The sequence below is a fragment of the Cyanistes caeruleus genome, chromosome 4 (genome assembly GCF_971803275.1).
Source record: "Cyanistes caeruleus chromosome 4, bCyaCae1.hap1.1, whole genome shotgun sequence".
Lineage (NCBI taxonomy): Eukaryota > Metazoa > Chordata > Aves > Passeriformes > Paridae > Cyanistes > Cyanistes caeruleus.
Window position 1 is genome coordinate 19,852,811 of NC_141704.1, and position 14,350 is coordinate 19,867,160.

The following is a 14,350-nucleotide window of genomic DNA, read 5'->3' on the forward strand; positions in this document are numbered from 1 at the left end:
GCATTTAATTTGTCACAATCTCCAGCTTCCAGTGTCTTCCTGTTAGAAGCTCTGAATAAAGGCAGCATAGAAGCAATGCCAGGTTTTAGAGCAACATCTCTGAACATGGTTTTACATTTTCGGTTGGTGCAAAGCCTCCCACTTTGGCTGACAGTCAATGGCTTCAGCTGACACTTCCCAATGCAAAAGGTGCAAGTTAATGAGACTGAATAAAAGGAAATCCACTTCGTCACAAGCCTCATTCATAGTCAGGATAGGATTTTTGTTTATTCAAACCCTGTAAATCCATTGCCATATAAATGTGTATGTGTGGGAGGGAAAGACTCTGATCCTCTCCTCTCCCTTTTATACACAGTGTCTCACAAATCATGGTCACAGCAGTCTCTCACTTTGTACCAGCTTTGTAACATTTTATAGCTTTCCAACAGAACAAGTTGGCACCAGATAGGTCTGAGGACCTTACAGTGCTAAAGAAAGCAGGGTAGAAAGCTTGGCATGAAACACTGTCATCCCAAATTTGTACGCTACCATGGTACAAGACAGATGTGGAGAAGAAACATGGTGGAAGCTGTTTGCACTTGATACTTTGGGATCTGAATTCTCTGCAGACTTTTCTCTCACATAGAAGAGCTCTCGTGTGACAGCACCGTCCCCAGAAGTCTGTTTTTCTTTTACAATTTAATATGCCACACAGATAACTAAGGAATTCATCTTGGAGTACAGATCATGCTTGTTCAAAGAGCTTCATCATACTGAATCATACTGAATGATATAATTGCAGAGAAGGAGGAAAGGAAAAATATCTAACCCAAGAAAAAAAGAAAAACGTGATCTGGTCCTCTACTGCCTGCCGCAAGGGTAGAGAGGTGAGGAGGATGAAGATTGGCAGTCCAGAACAGAAGGCTGACCTCTATTCCATATTTAGGAAGCAAAGCAAGTTAAGGGCAACACCAGGCTCCATTCACAGTCCACTCCACTTCTTTATAGGTGAGGTGACTGTAGCCCCAGCCACCAATGCAACCAAACTGAACAGGGACTAGGAATCAGCACCTCGTCTGGCTGCATTCCACTGCACTCCACTGCACTGCACTGCATTACACTGCATTACACTGCATGGCTTTCTAAGTTAACATGCTGGGTTGGCACCTGCTGCGACAGAACAGCCACTGCTTGGCCAGCTATGCCAGGCACCTGGAGTTAAAGGGTGAGAACAGCCACAGCAGTGTGGACATGACCATGAGAAGGCTCTTCTTTCTGGTGGTAAAAATTTCAAAAGAAAGAATCCAGGACAGAGTAAAAAGTAAACAGTAGGTAATTCTGCCTGTCTTAATTTCCTGTAAAGTCTGAACCTTTCTGCTTAATAGCCATATATGTCAGAGCCATCAGCTGAGACCCATCTTTTTGAAAAATGTATATTTCTGGCATATTATTTCCAACCTGCTAAACTGCCCAGCCCTCGAAATGTATTAAATCTAAGATCAGTAAATCTGTTTAAAGGAATGGAAGTATTAGGTGAAGTAATGGCCTTTGCAATCAGTGCTAGACAGAAAGGCATATCAAATGAGTTCATGGGAGGAAGAATGATCTCAACAATTATTCTTCCATAAATCTAACTTCTACCTCATGTAAAATAACTGAATATAAGAATAAAAAACTCCAGAGAAACTGAACATCTGAAGTCAGTAAAGAAAATACATGTGACAGGGAACATATACTCACAAGTAAATATTGCCATAAAAATCTGAGTGTATTCAAGGCTGTAATGGATATTGTGTCTCAAGATATTTTGCAATATAGAAAACTGGTCTAGACAAAACATGGACATATAAAAGTAAAAGCTTTTAAGATGGGCTGAAAACTAACAGGTTGTCTTCTGTGTTGTGAAGTCCAGCGTACTGTAGCAGACAGCAATACAAGAATTATGCAGCAGATGCATTAGTGATGTGAAAGAGAAGGAACATTACAAAGAAATTCCTGACACTCACTTACAGAGGATTGAAAACCTCAAAAAGAGCAAAGGAATTGTGAAAAACAGCGCATCTAAAGAGACAAAATGCATGGAATGATCAAAGCCAACTAAAAAGCCCTGGGAAAAAACAAGTTAGCATAGCTGGTGAAACATCACTCAAAAGGAAGGGAGACACAAAATCTGAAGGTACAGAGATGAGTTTGCAAGGCAACACAGTTGTAAGAAATGCTACAAAAAATTACATCAGATTCATTATGTCATAGAGAGGAGAGACAGTCTCCACTGTGTTCATCTAGAACACTGCATTTAATTCTCAGTCTAATAAGAAGTGAAAGAAATTTGAAGAGGAACATGAATAGAGACTGAAGAAAGGAGAAAAAGAGATAAAGCTCTAGGAAGATGAAATGTACAGTTTGACTATAGATGTAGTGTGACTGGAAAACAAAATATGTGAGGAAATGTTTAATAAGAGTGCTTTCTACTAAGTTGGGCTATGGACTCACACCAGTTATGATTAAAGTCCTAGGGTTTAAGGCTTTTATAATGATGGTAAAGAAAGTCATTGCAAGTGTACAGTGCATAACATGCAACAAATAAACTCTATATAGTCTGGTGGGGAATATCTAGCTCCATGGAAGTGCCTGATAAATAAAATCAAAACGGCAGTATGACTTTGTGGGTTTTGACTTCTAGTCATCTTGGGAGGTAGGGAAACCACAAGATACTTACTTTCCCCTGGGACATCTTGCTGATTATCCTCTGGCTGCTGGGAAATTCCCATTTTTGATAAGATGAGTGTGGCACCATCTCGGACCTTTGAAAATACAATCACAGAGATATTCTTCGAAAGAACCACGTGCTACTGAACCTCTTTCTTAGACCTTAAACTGGGGTTTCTGTAATTGCTTGCAGGGAATCTGTGACAAATGCTAACCTTCCAAGGCTTCTTGGGCTCTGCAATTCAGAACAGATTCCCTCCCACTCTATAAGAGATCCCATCAACACCTCCTCTGAGATTACTGAAATACTAGGAGCATCTTTGAGGCTTAAGTGCTTCCTTAACCTGGTGTGGGTGCCCTTTGGACAAAAATGAGGTTCATCATAAAGAATCAGACCTGTCTGTTTTCTTAGGGAAAACTAACCAACTTTTCTCTTTTGCAATCAGGATTAACCATTGTTAGAAAGCAATAAATAGCACAAAAATGAAAGATAAGTGGATTGCAAGTGCACAGTATGAAACCTAAAACAGACAGTAAAACACTGTCAACTTCTGCTCTCCTGATTGGGCTTTTGAACAAACCAGACCAACTCAAAATCTATTTAGCAGCACAGCAAGGACAAAGACAATTCTCGGGGGACAGGAAGTAGTGGAGAAAAGGAAAGATGAATATGAGACCTAGCAAAAAGTTGAATGTTCAAAATGGAATTTGGATTTGGATACTTCAGTGTTGAGGAAACCAAGGTGCTGGCATTCAGGTTTTCAGTTTTTATATAAAATGCTTAGACAGAATATCTAGACCGAGCCTTTCATAGTCCGAACCTTCTACTGACTAGACCCACACCCGTGTTTTTCTTTTTATTCTTTATCATAGAATTATAGAATGGTTTGGGTTGGAAGGGACCTCCAGGATTTCCAACTGCCCTTCCATGGGCAGGAACACCTTCCACTAGACCAGGTTTCTCAGAGCCCCTTCTAGCCTGGCCTTGAACACTGCCAGGGATGGGGTATCCACAACTTCTCTGGCAATGTAGCAATGAAACTTGTCTATAAACAAATAAAGATGTTATTTATTACAAGAAAACAAATAACAGGTGGGAACAACGTTTTTGAAACAGCTTACATTATAATGCATTAGTGTGTTGATACGTTTCCATCTGCCATCTCTTTGGGATGTTAAATCCAAGTCCGAGAGGATCTGTGCAGTAGAACCTGGACGCCATTCTAAGGGGTAATTAAAGTGAGAAAAACCAGTTTTTAACCATGTGCAAAAATAACTACTCCAAGAATGTTTTACAGACCCAGTGACGCATTGTGAAACATCAAAAGAAGTAATGTAGCACATGCCCCAGTGTGTGGTTTTTATTGCTTAATCATTTGGTCTTTATTACAGAAGTTTGCATGAACTATTCCTAAGCATGCATATGACTTCTGATTATCTTCCATAAAAATTTAAATTCCTTCTCATAGAATTCAATAAATTTATGCAATAAGACCTGCTATCATTCCAAAACAGAGTAGGATTTCATGGAATAGAAAAGACATTTTAGGGGATTTTCTAGTATTTTCTGAAGTGCAAGAATTCCATCTTCTACTTTCAGATTAATGCAGTAATGAAAATATTGAATTAATTGGTGCTTTTATTCTGAGTTCATTAGGCCTTTTAAGGAACACCATTTCCTTTTTTTTGTCAAGAAAAGAACAGCAATTTTGAAAGCCTTCAAGAAGGATGATTTTCAGAGACTAAGTGGTACATCATCTCCTAAAAGTGCAGTTCCTGTAAGTTATAGTTCTTTTGCATAACCATCATAAAGGCAACCAAAAATCAGTACCAGTTTCTGAAATTGCATCATTACTTTTCCATCAGTTAATTATCCATGCTGCCATTATCACATTAATTAGTACCTGAGATACTGACTGTCAGACATGAATTCATTTGTGCCACCAGTCATTAACAGACTCTTGCAATGCTGATGACAGTATACCAAGAGTTTAAGTCAAGAAAAACTAACTGTGTAAGAAGACATTAATTTTTAAGGCATATTCAGATTGCTGCAAAATGCTGTGTTTTTGCATTCAGCTGAACATGAATTCAGCTTTAAAAAAAAAAAACCACCAAAAAACAAACAACAAACCAAACCATAATCAAGCAATAAAATCCTCTTGTAGACATTTTTTCAGAGAATGCAAAGTCACACAACAGGTCTCACCTGTTCAATATAGTATCACAAGTAACTACATACCAAGAACTACACTGTCAGCTTTTGGCCACTGAGAACATGGCAGATTTCGATAGACTTGGTCTATTATCTTTTCCTTTACTTGTGATATAGTGTCACAGTTCAGCACTTTCACAGGTATGGAATCATTTCCTCCCTCTTGCACATATACATTAACTGTCTGTGAAGAAAAGAATGTACAGGGTTATTAAGGCAAATCAGTGCTGAATTACCTCTGAATCTATTTTTCTGTGTGATTTAAATGCAAACAGTATCTGAAATTCACCAGGCAATGATTATTGCACAGCAACACATATTTGCAAAGGGAGTATGGATTATTTAAGGGATTATTTGAAGGATCTTTTGCTGTTATACAGCCAACCAGCTATCATAAATTCCAGTTAATTTCTCCCACTATGGCAAGACAGAAGAAATACAGAATAGATTTAGTCATATCTAATATGCTAATATTATTAAGTCTTGGGAGTTTATTAAAAATACAAGAACAAAGCAGTTGGACCACTGACTCGTTACATGTTTCACATTTAACCTGATAATACTGAACATAAAACAGGCCATGTATTGCAGTGCCCAAATTTCATGAGTTCCCAATAATCATTTGAACTGTACTTTGTTGAACTTGTAGAATATAATGTGCTCTTGCCTTCTTTTATGCTTTCTTCACGGGTGTGGTTTTAAAGATGAGCAGACTACTTCTGTACATACAGCAATTTAACATGGCTCAAATGATGAGCAGTGAGTTGTTCAGCTCTCCAAATTTTACCTCCTGTTACCAGCTGTTCATTAAATACACACACATACACATATGTATGTACATATAAAAGTAATTTCTATCATCTTATGTATTTGAAAATCTCATTTACTGCCTACTGTTGTCATAATAATTCTAATAGCTCCAGGGAATACACCTAAGTAGCTTACGCTAGTTCTAAAATATTACTGTTTTCTGATAGTATTGACATGGTTTCTTTAATGTTAAAGAGAATTTCTTGAAAGCCTGTAATTTGCTAAATCTAGAGCGATTTTTTGAAAGTAGCTTTTCTATGTAAGTGTCAGTTTCAATATAGACAAAAGCAAATAAGAAAACCATGGCCAGAATACCTCTCCAGAAGGGAAAAAAAAAATTCCAAAAATCCAAATAGATACTATGAAAAGCTTCTTTCTTTCACTAGCTGAATTAGCAATACAGCTCAGAGCCCTTGTAGATCTTTTACCAGTCAGATAACTTAGAAGGCCAGGCACCTGTGAAACACTACACCTCTCAGATACATGCAGTCCTGCCAACCATAATGCCTGATTTTATCACATCAGACCTCAGAAATAAACTTGTATGGCTGGTATTTTGAAGCCGTGAAGAAAAGCTATGCCATAAGGCAGTCAAATTAAACATGATTGCACTGTCCCTTGACAGAAAGCTCAAACTAATCATGAGATTTCACCTTCCTTTTCCTATTAGCTTTATGGTAATTAGACATGATTTTGCTGCTGGTTCAGTATGCAGCATGTCAGTGTAACCAGTGATGCAAAACAGATTCATCTTTTAAATAAGAACAATTAGAGAGCAGACAATTGCTCTATGCTGTACTTACCCACCTTGTCTCACTTTCAGGCAGAAGTGAAGGAATTAACTCATGCTTTAACCTACTTTGGTGCCCAAATGCTCCCTAACTGTTCAGAGTTGCCACAACATCATCATCATCATGCCAAAGATCCCAAAAACTAATGGCAGTAGTGCCCCCTCCATAATCTTTTACGATACGTATACACACATAAACATACATCTCATCAACTTCCACACATGCACATACTTAAAATATTTATTTGATGGGAAATCTGTCAGTCTGGACCAAATATTGCTACTGTACAATGGTACAATGCTTAAAATCTAGCTAATAAGCGTGTTGTGTCCATATCTGATTGCATGCATGAATTTTCTGCCTTCACACTGATTAATTTAGTTTAATTTCAGTTATTTTTTTGTTTTTTTTTTAAACGCAAATAAACAGACCAAGTAAAGAGTTATTGTCATTAAGACTTACATTATTAAGACATGGAAATAAATTTTGTTTTCCATACACAATACAAATTATAGCCAGCATTGCCAATCCGTGCATTTTCTGTGAGTGGTAAGTCAACTAATCCCCAAAATATCAGTTGAACTTAAAATTTCTTCTTGCCCAACACATTCTTCATTCAGGCACTCTAGGTCACAGTTTGGTGACTCCATGAGTGCAAGTCCTACAGTACTCTTCTCCCATCAGCATCCTTTCAGAATACATAAAATGGTGATTTCTGCCCCCCCCCACCCAGGATGAAATAAAGCTTTTCATTAAATTTCTTTTCTATGCTGCATATATGTCACTGCATCTTTCTTAGTTGAAGACAACTACAAATTACTCCTAACATGTCAATAAAAAAGAAATTAGAAAGGGAAAAAAAAAAGAATCAGTCTTTGAAGGACAGTCTGTGCATCTTTGATACTCACTACACTGTACCCTGAAGAAAACCAGCAAGACTGTCAGAAAGAGTACAATTACATTTTACACTCCCTGAAGAGCTAAAGAGTGGGCTGCTAGAATTTTTTCAAAAGGACAGTGAATCTGTGTTCTGGAGTATGTTTGAAAAGTGATGGAATTTCTGACAGTGAACAGAATTAAGTTAAAGTAGAATTCATAATAGAAAAGAACTGGACCATGGCACTGGTGATTAGATTCAGGGGGAGGCTGAGTTCAGAGGGGGAGTTCCCTTGCCAGGAGTGTCCATTTCATTCCACTTGAAGCAGCTAACACAGGTCTCCAGAACTGGCTGTAGAGGCACTGTAGGGAATTATTTCCCAAAGAGGAAATAAACAACTTTCAGTGCCAGTTGGGCTGCCCATGTTCAGGCGATTTTGACTCACACAGAAAAAAAAATGTAGAACAAGGTTCATAAAGTGTTTTGGAGATTATGGAGGCATCTCACAGGACTGCAGAGGAGCACAATCTGGTATGCTAATAAAATGATCTCTAAAATGATGTTCAATATGCTGATCAGCAGCAATCACAAGGGAGAAAACCTGAAGTTCAGGCATAACGGCAGAGCAAGAATTCTGCAAAAATCAATTGCCAATGAATTTAGATGGGAAAAGGGGAGGAGCCAATTATCCTGACCACTTTTGAAACTGAAACTGAAAATTATGAAAGGGATTTATTGAAATAGATTCTGCACTGGCAGGATTTGAATTTTATGTTTGAAGATACTTTGTAATTCTGTTTTCCTGCTTGGAGACTTGTTTTGGTCAAACAACTGACAATCCTGCCCATGACCAGAATTTCTATGCAGTTCACAGTAGTCTAGAAAACTGTGTACAGACTTAACACTATAAGAAAAAAAATTAAAATAAAAAATGATTTTATAATCTATTAATCATGCTTTGCTTACCAACTGTGTGTACTCTACATCATCTCCCAGTAAGCCTGTGTCATTCAGTGTATATTTTGCTTTCTTCAGTACAGCATCCACTGGGCCTTTTTCTACTTGGTGTTTGATAGCCTTGAACAATTTATAAAGAGGCTCCCCAGCATTGTCCTACATAAAGGAAAGGAAATCAAATAAAGCAAAATCAAAAGATAAACTTAGTGTAGCTTTTTTAAGTATTACTGATTAAAACCAAAACCCCACAGGCAACAGACTTCAACTCTTACCTTGAGGTACTGATATAAACAAATAGACATCCAGTTAGACAACATTCTCTCAACAACCGTTTCAGATCTGAAAAAAAAACCAACCCTGAATATAGTAAGGGCACTTAATGACAAGGTTTTAAAAAAAAAAAAACACTGCTTGCTTGAAATATAATATTTTTACATGCTTAACTGCATTCAGTCTCCTAATGCAATGATTTCCCTATAGAGTTTTGAAAGCATATACTTGCTTTAGGATAAGTGCTTTGTATTGCTCATCATTCCTGAGTAGGTACCTTCATCTCGCTGCTGAAAAAGCACACATCCTTTATTCAAAATTTCAAATTGGGTCTACACTGTGAGAGCTAAAAAATTAACCCAGTTTTGCAGTTACTGGGAAACCTACTGCTTACAAAGCTACAACATACACAAAGCAAGATCTATTGAAATTTATTGGGAATAGCAGCTGTGTTAAAACACTAGTGCAAACCCTCACTGAATGCACAATGCAGCTGATTATGTTTGCTCATTATGGAGGTGATGTGTGATAAAAATGGTAGCTCATTTGGAATAAAGTTAGATTAAAAAGTAAATGAAATGTTCAGTGTGGTATTTCGAAGTAAGGTGTTTCTGCACTGTAGTATTTGAATAAGCAGTCCTGCCCAGCATGCTGCTGGTGCCTTCCACAGCTGCTCCTGATGGGCTTGTCTTGCTAACATGCTTGGGCCAAGCTATTTCTGACTTTTACAGATAGCCAGCATTTCACCACAGTCACACTGCAAAAGAATCATGTTCACAGAAAGCCAGAGACATGCAGAAAATATGACAATCATTCAGACCTTCTTAGCATCAGCTTTGGATTTTTGGCCACAACATACTGCTCCATCAGTTCTAAGAACAGCGTCCTCATGATGTCAGTGTAGTATTCCAGTTTTCCATGTAAAGCGACAGTCAGTAAAGATGCAAAATACACTTTAGCTCGAGCAGAGAACTCCCTTTGGATTTCCAGCGTGTGAATAAACTGAAAAAGAAAACAAAGGTAAAATTAAGTCAGATGACAGGTTTCTGAAGAACCTCAACACTTGTCTGCCCTAAGAAGACAAGCAATGTTATTTTAATATTAAATCTCCTAAGCACTAAATCAAAAAGTTTTCAGAAGTTTGAAAGAACTTCTTATAGGAAAATGTTACCTAAATTTTGATTTTAGATACACAATGTACTGGACTGACCTAAGGAATACTTATATACTTAACTAAAACCTTATCTAAAAAGGATGTTTTAATTAAATGTAAAATAGTGTTCCATGACAGTTTTAAAAGAGAAAATCAACTCCCCTCTCCCCCAAATTCCCAGTCCTTTCACATCAAATTACAAAGACACTAATGTAAGTACACCTGTAAATGTGCTCTCATCTGCCATAAACTCTAATTCTACCATTAACTAGCTCAGCACCGGGTTCTCATAAAAAAAAAAAAAAGAGAGAGAGAGAGAAAGCTAGAAGCCTAAATCTATATTTAGGTGTCTGACAATGAGCTTCAGTTTTTGAGAATGAGCAATTATAAGTCTCTTCAGAGCAGCTGTGAGCACTCATCAGTGTTGATGAATAGGCCACTTGAGGAGCCTCTACCTTCATTGGGGCAGAGATTCTGGCAGACGGCTGTCCGTAGGTGACTCCCATGAGGAGCCAGGATGGAACCACTCTGATCACATTTCTTAAAAGGCTAAACCAAACTTTTAGCACCTGTTTTCATGCCAGATTGGGAAATACCTGTTTTTTACAACCATTGCAATATTGACTAACTCCATATTACATGACCTATCACAGAAATATGAGATCCAACAGGAAGCTCTGGCTGTGATGCCACATATCTGCAGTGGTTCCTGTGAAATCAGAACCATATGAAAATCACTTATTTTTATTAATTTTGGTTCAGCTGTGCTTGCAAACCTGCTGTCCTGCACACTTATACACAGGTATGTCTAGTTAAGAGACAAGGTGAATCTACTGCATTCAGTACTCACGTTAATGAGAAATGATTTGCTGTTGAGGAGGTTGGAGAACTGGTACAAAGCCTGCTCCACGGTCTGGCGCCTGGCCTCAGGAATATCCAGCTTTCCTGTAATCATCACATCTTTCTCTCCATCTTTGGAGGGCAAGAAGAAGACTCTGTCTGTGTATGTTTTGTAGTCTAGTACTGGAATTCCAGCTTCATTGATGTCATTTGTCTGATCCTCCATCTCGATCATTAGATCTGCAATATGCAATGCAGTTTAATGGTTCAGTTCAAAAATTCCAGAGTTTTTTTAGGCAATACAAGCTCTTTGAGTGCCTTGCAGTAGTGAAAAAGCAACTCAGCAGCAAAAACTTATTTCATTTCACATTTTCTCTTGCTATTTTTAACAATCATCCTATTAACTATAACCACAGCTAATCCTGTGGTGACATGAGGATAACTGCCTTTAGCACCGATGGTTTCCTTGTTGTTGCCTGTCTGTAAAAGGGCCTTTATGGTGTCTGTGTGAGTTCATGTAGATGAATGCAGGATTACATTCATCTAGAGAACTAGAAAAAGACACTGCAAATTTTTTTGCAGCTTGGTTTTATTTTTCTTTTTTCCCAATCTATATTCTATGCCCTCTGAGTCTAGTTAGTACAGAAAGTTCTTTTAAAACACAGCAATCCAGGAAAGAGGTTTAAAGTGTAAAGCAAGCTAATTTAATAGGAAGGAAGGGGATGGCAGAAAGGAAGAAGGTTAAATGGTTCATTGAAATTGATGGAAATATTTCTGTGGGACTGAAAAGCCTGAAATTTTTAAAAGGGGCAAAAATTAGAATTAGAGCAGCTACCATGATGAAGGCTTTCCAATTACCCAATATTGCTGATTAATTGGAATACCATGTTAATTAATATAACGACCTATTGTCTCAGGAGTTTTATTGCTCTTATTAATTCATTTTCCTCTTTATTTTATAGCATTCATCAAAGCTGAGGGACAAAGGATCTTCTGGTTTCCCTCTGTGTGGTATTAGTACTTCCTTCCTGCTGTCCCTTTCCTTGGCTATCTTTGTTCCTGTGTATTTTAGAGAGTTTGCACTTTGTGCTGTTGACATTACAGTTTCACAGTATGGAACCAGAATGTGTTTTGACCTCAGTGTTTCATTTAACTGTAAATCAAGGTGGATGTAGTTTAGGAAGTGGATTACTCCCTGAATGTGCATTCTACTTCCCTAGTGTTTGTACTTTGTGGAGCAGAGAGGAAACTTTCAACCCAACAGGTTGTATGAAGGTGCAACTCTCTACTCTTGCCCCAGCAAGAGAAAGGTACCTTCTCCTTTCAGAAATGGGTATGGAGTGCCCTGGGAGAGGTGGAGAAAGAGAGGGAGAACCTTGCTAGATCCTCTCACAGTTCAAAATGCAGTTTGAAATGAAGCCCATTTGGGATTGATTCAAATATTTGCTTGCCCAGCAAAATAGTTTGTGTCCAGAACCTGGAAAGAGTTGGTTTTCAGAGAAAGCAGTAAAGAACATCCTGTCCCAGAAATGCCAGAAAAAAAAAGACTGAGGGAGGCTTACAGCATGACTGAAATCTTTGAGATATCCTGAGCTTCTTAAGTTAATGTCAAACTCTAACCTGAAATTGCTGTTTTATTCAATCTTGCTTTTTAGCCACAGTCAATATGAAATAGTGTTTTCTCTTCAGCAATAAAGCATGTGGATAGGTATTTTTTCTTAATAGAGATTATTTCAACACGACCCAACAGCAAGTATAATTCAGATAATGAGGTGACATTTCATGGTAATCATTTAGGCCAATATTTGCAATGTTTGCACTCAAATGCCTAATTTAAGCATTGCAGTGAGCAGTCCAACATGTAAAAGTGCTGAGCCTTTGCACATCCTGCTGCCTTCCCTGGGATGATGCCTCTACATTTACACAGAACAATTAGCTAGCTCCTCTAATCAACCTGAAGATTTTCCCATGGTGAACAGGTTAAAATGCTATTTCTTTCCTGTGAGCTTACCAAATTATCCCTTTGTATGCTGATGGCTGCAAATAAATTTTGCAGCTCTGAAAACAGTTTTTAATGTGCATTCATTGGACATACAGTCATTGTGCTAAATATTAAGTGTACTGTTAGTCACTCTAAAACATTCTTATCTTTGTGTTAATGGCAAATCACATTAATGGCTATAAGTAACCCCAATCTCAATTAGTTTCTACTCCCAGTTTCTAACTCTGTTCTTCCTTTAGGCTAAAATAATCAATTTCTTTTAATAACCTCAGCTACCTATTTTATTTTATTTACTTCTCTCATACACAATAGCAAAATATCTGCTCTATGTCAATGTCAGTAATGAAGACTACTAAGACATATTGATTATTTGTTCCCAGAAGACAGTTTGAGTGAGCTAGCACCATTCCTCCAGCATGTCTTGATTGCTGAAGAGGACCCACAGCAGTAAAAATATTTGTGATACCTGTGAACTCCTTCTTGCACCGGTCTCTGACACTCTCCTCCAGGCCTTCAAGCTGTGATTTAATTTTTTCATACTCTCGTTCCGCTTGTTGGCTCTTGCGTCTTTATGGAACAGAAGTAAGATTTAAAAAAAGTTACAAAACGCAAAAGTAAATAATTTGCAACAGTTCTCAGAGGGAAGACCAATGACTGGAAGAAATTTTCATGGCTTGGATTTTTTAAAATACAGCAGAAACAGAATGAAGGAGGAAAACAGTGACAGTGGCCAAAATCTTTCCATGTAAAGCAACTTGGCACTATTATGGGCTGGTTGCTTCAAAGCAGACTTGGGCCAGTAATTTAAAATCCAGTAAGTAGCTACAAATGTTTTCAATCATATATCAAGAACAGGAACTCAGTTTGTATGCATTGCACAAGGACTGCTTGCAACATGTCCTGCATTGGCTCTAAGCCACCCAGGAGTGTCTGGGATCAAACTCAGAAGGTTTGATGGAGGTTCACAGGGATTGTACAGCACATGCTTCAGATGGATTGATATGTACCATAAGGGCGAAATCCACCCCTTCCTGAGGGACAGTATGAGGCCCTCATTACTAACCTTAAAATTAGACTAAGTAGGTTTTAAGTGAAATACAGACATATATTCTGGCCCTTTATGAAGCATGAATTCCAACATCAGCCATGAAGTTTGTGTGTAGATAATGCATCTGGAAAGGTGAAAATGACCCCTTAGTCATAACCATTCAGCTCAGACCTTCAGTGCTGACTGAGGCAGCATAAATGTTGATGGGTATTTATACAGTATAACTTATCTCCTTCACAAGTGCCATTTTAGCTGGCATTTCAAAAGGGTATGTGTGCAACTCAGTCTGCAATTGTTTACTTGGAAAGCCTGGGACCAATTGTGTTTATATAAAAAGGAGGGACTGGGCTGACTGACACCAAGGAATTTGGCATGTGTGAGAGGAATAAATTCGTGCTCATACATATTTCCAGCTGTAACTTCTTTTCTTAATTCTACAGCTCATAAGAAAGATGAAGATAGTCTCTGTAGACTGAGCTGAAAACAATCAGGTAGTACCTTGAAAGCTTTAGGGAAACAAAAACACCTAATTAGAAGAACTTACCTGTAACAGATGATAGAAATGCCAATGATTACTATCATAGGAATAAGTACCAGTGGCAAAATAAGATTCAGTGGGATATCAGTCACACGATTATCATATTCCACCCTTCCAAGGATCCATTCCCGGAGTCCAAATTTTACCTAGTTAGATAAAAA

The 14,350-nt window shown here is 37.9% G+C and overlaps 1 protein-coding gene across 9 annotated transcripts in view; it reads right to left on the bottom strand.

Moving 5' to 3' along the window:
• PLXNB2 (plexin B2) overlaps window positions 1–14,350 on the bottom strand; it is a 248,422-nt gene that overhangs the window by 13,737 nt on the left and 220,335 nt on the right. For all 9 annotated transcript variants that reach the window (XM_086886939.1, XM_086886943.1, XM_086886941.1 and 6 more), the window contains 9 exons: window positions 14,196–14,335; window positions 13,070–13,170; window positions 10,612–10,841; window positions 9,429–9,610; window positions 8,611–8,677; window positions 8,348–8,494; window positions 4,931–5,087; window positions 3,811–3,911; window positions 2,699–2,783 (listed from right to left, as the gene is read on the bottom strand). In XM_086886939.1, the coding sequence (XP_086743065.1) occupies window positions 2,699–2,783; window positions 3,811–3,911; window positions 4,931–5,087; window positions 8,348–8,494; window positions 8,611–8,677; window positions 9,429–9,610; window positions 10,612–10,841; window positions 13,070–13,170; window positions 14,196–14,335 (1,210 nt within the window). The remainder of the gene's footprint in view (window positions 1–2,698; window positions 2,784–3,810; window positions 3,912–4,930; window positions 5,088–8,347; window positions 8,495–8,610; window positions 8,678–9,428; window positions 9,611–10,611; window positions 10,842–13,069; window positions 13,171–14,195; window positions 14,336–14,350) is intronic.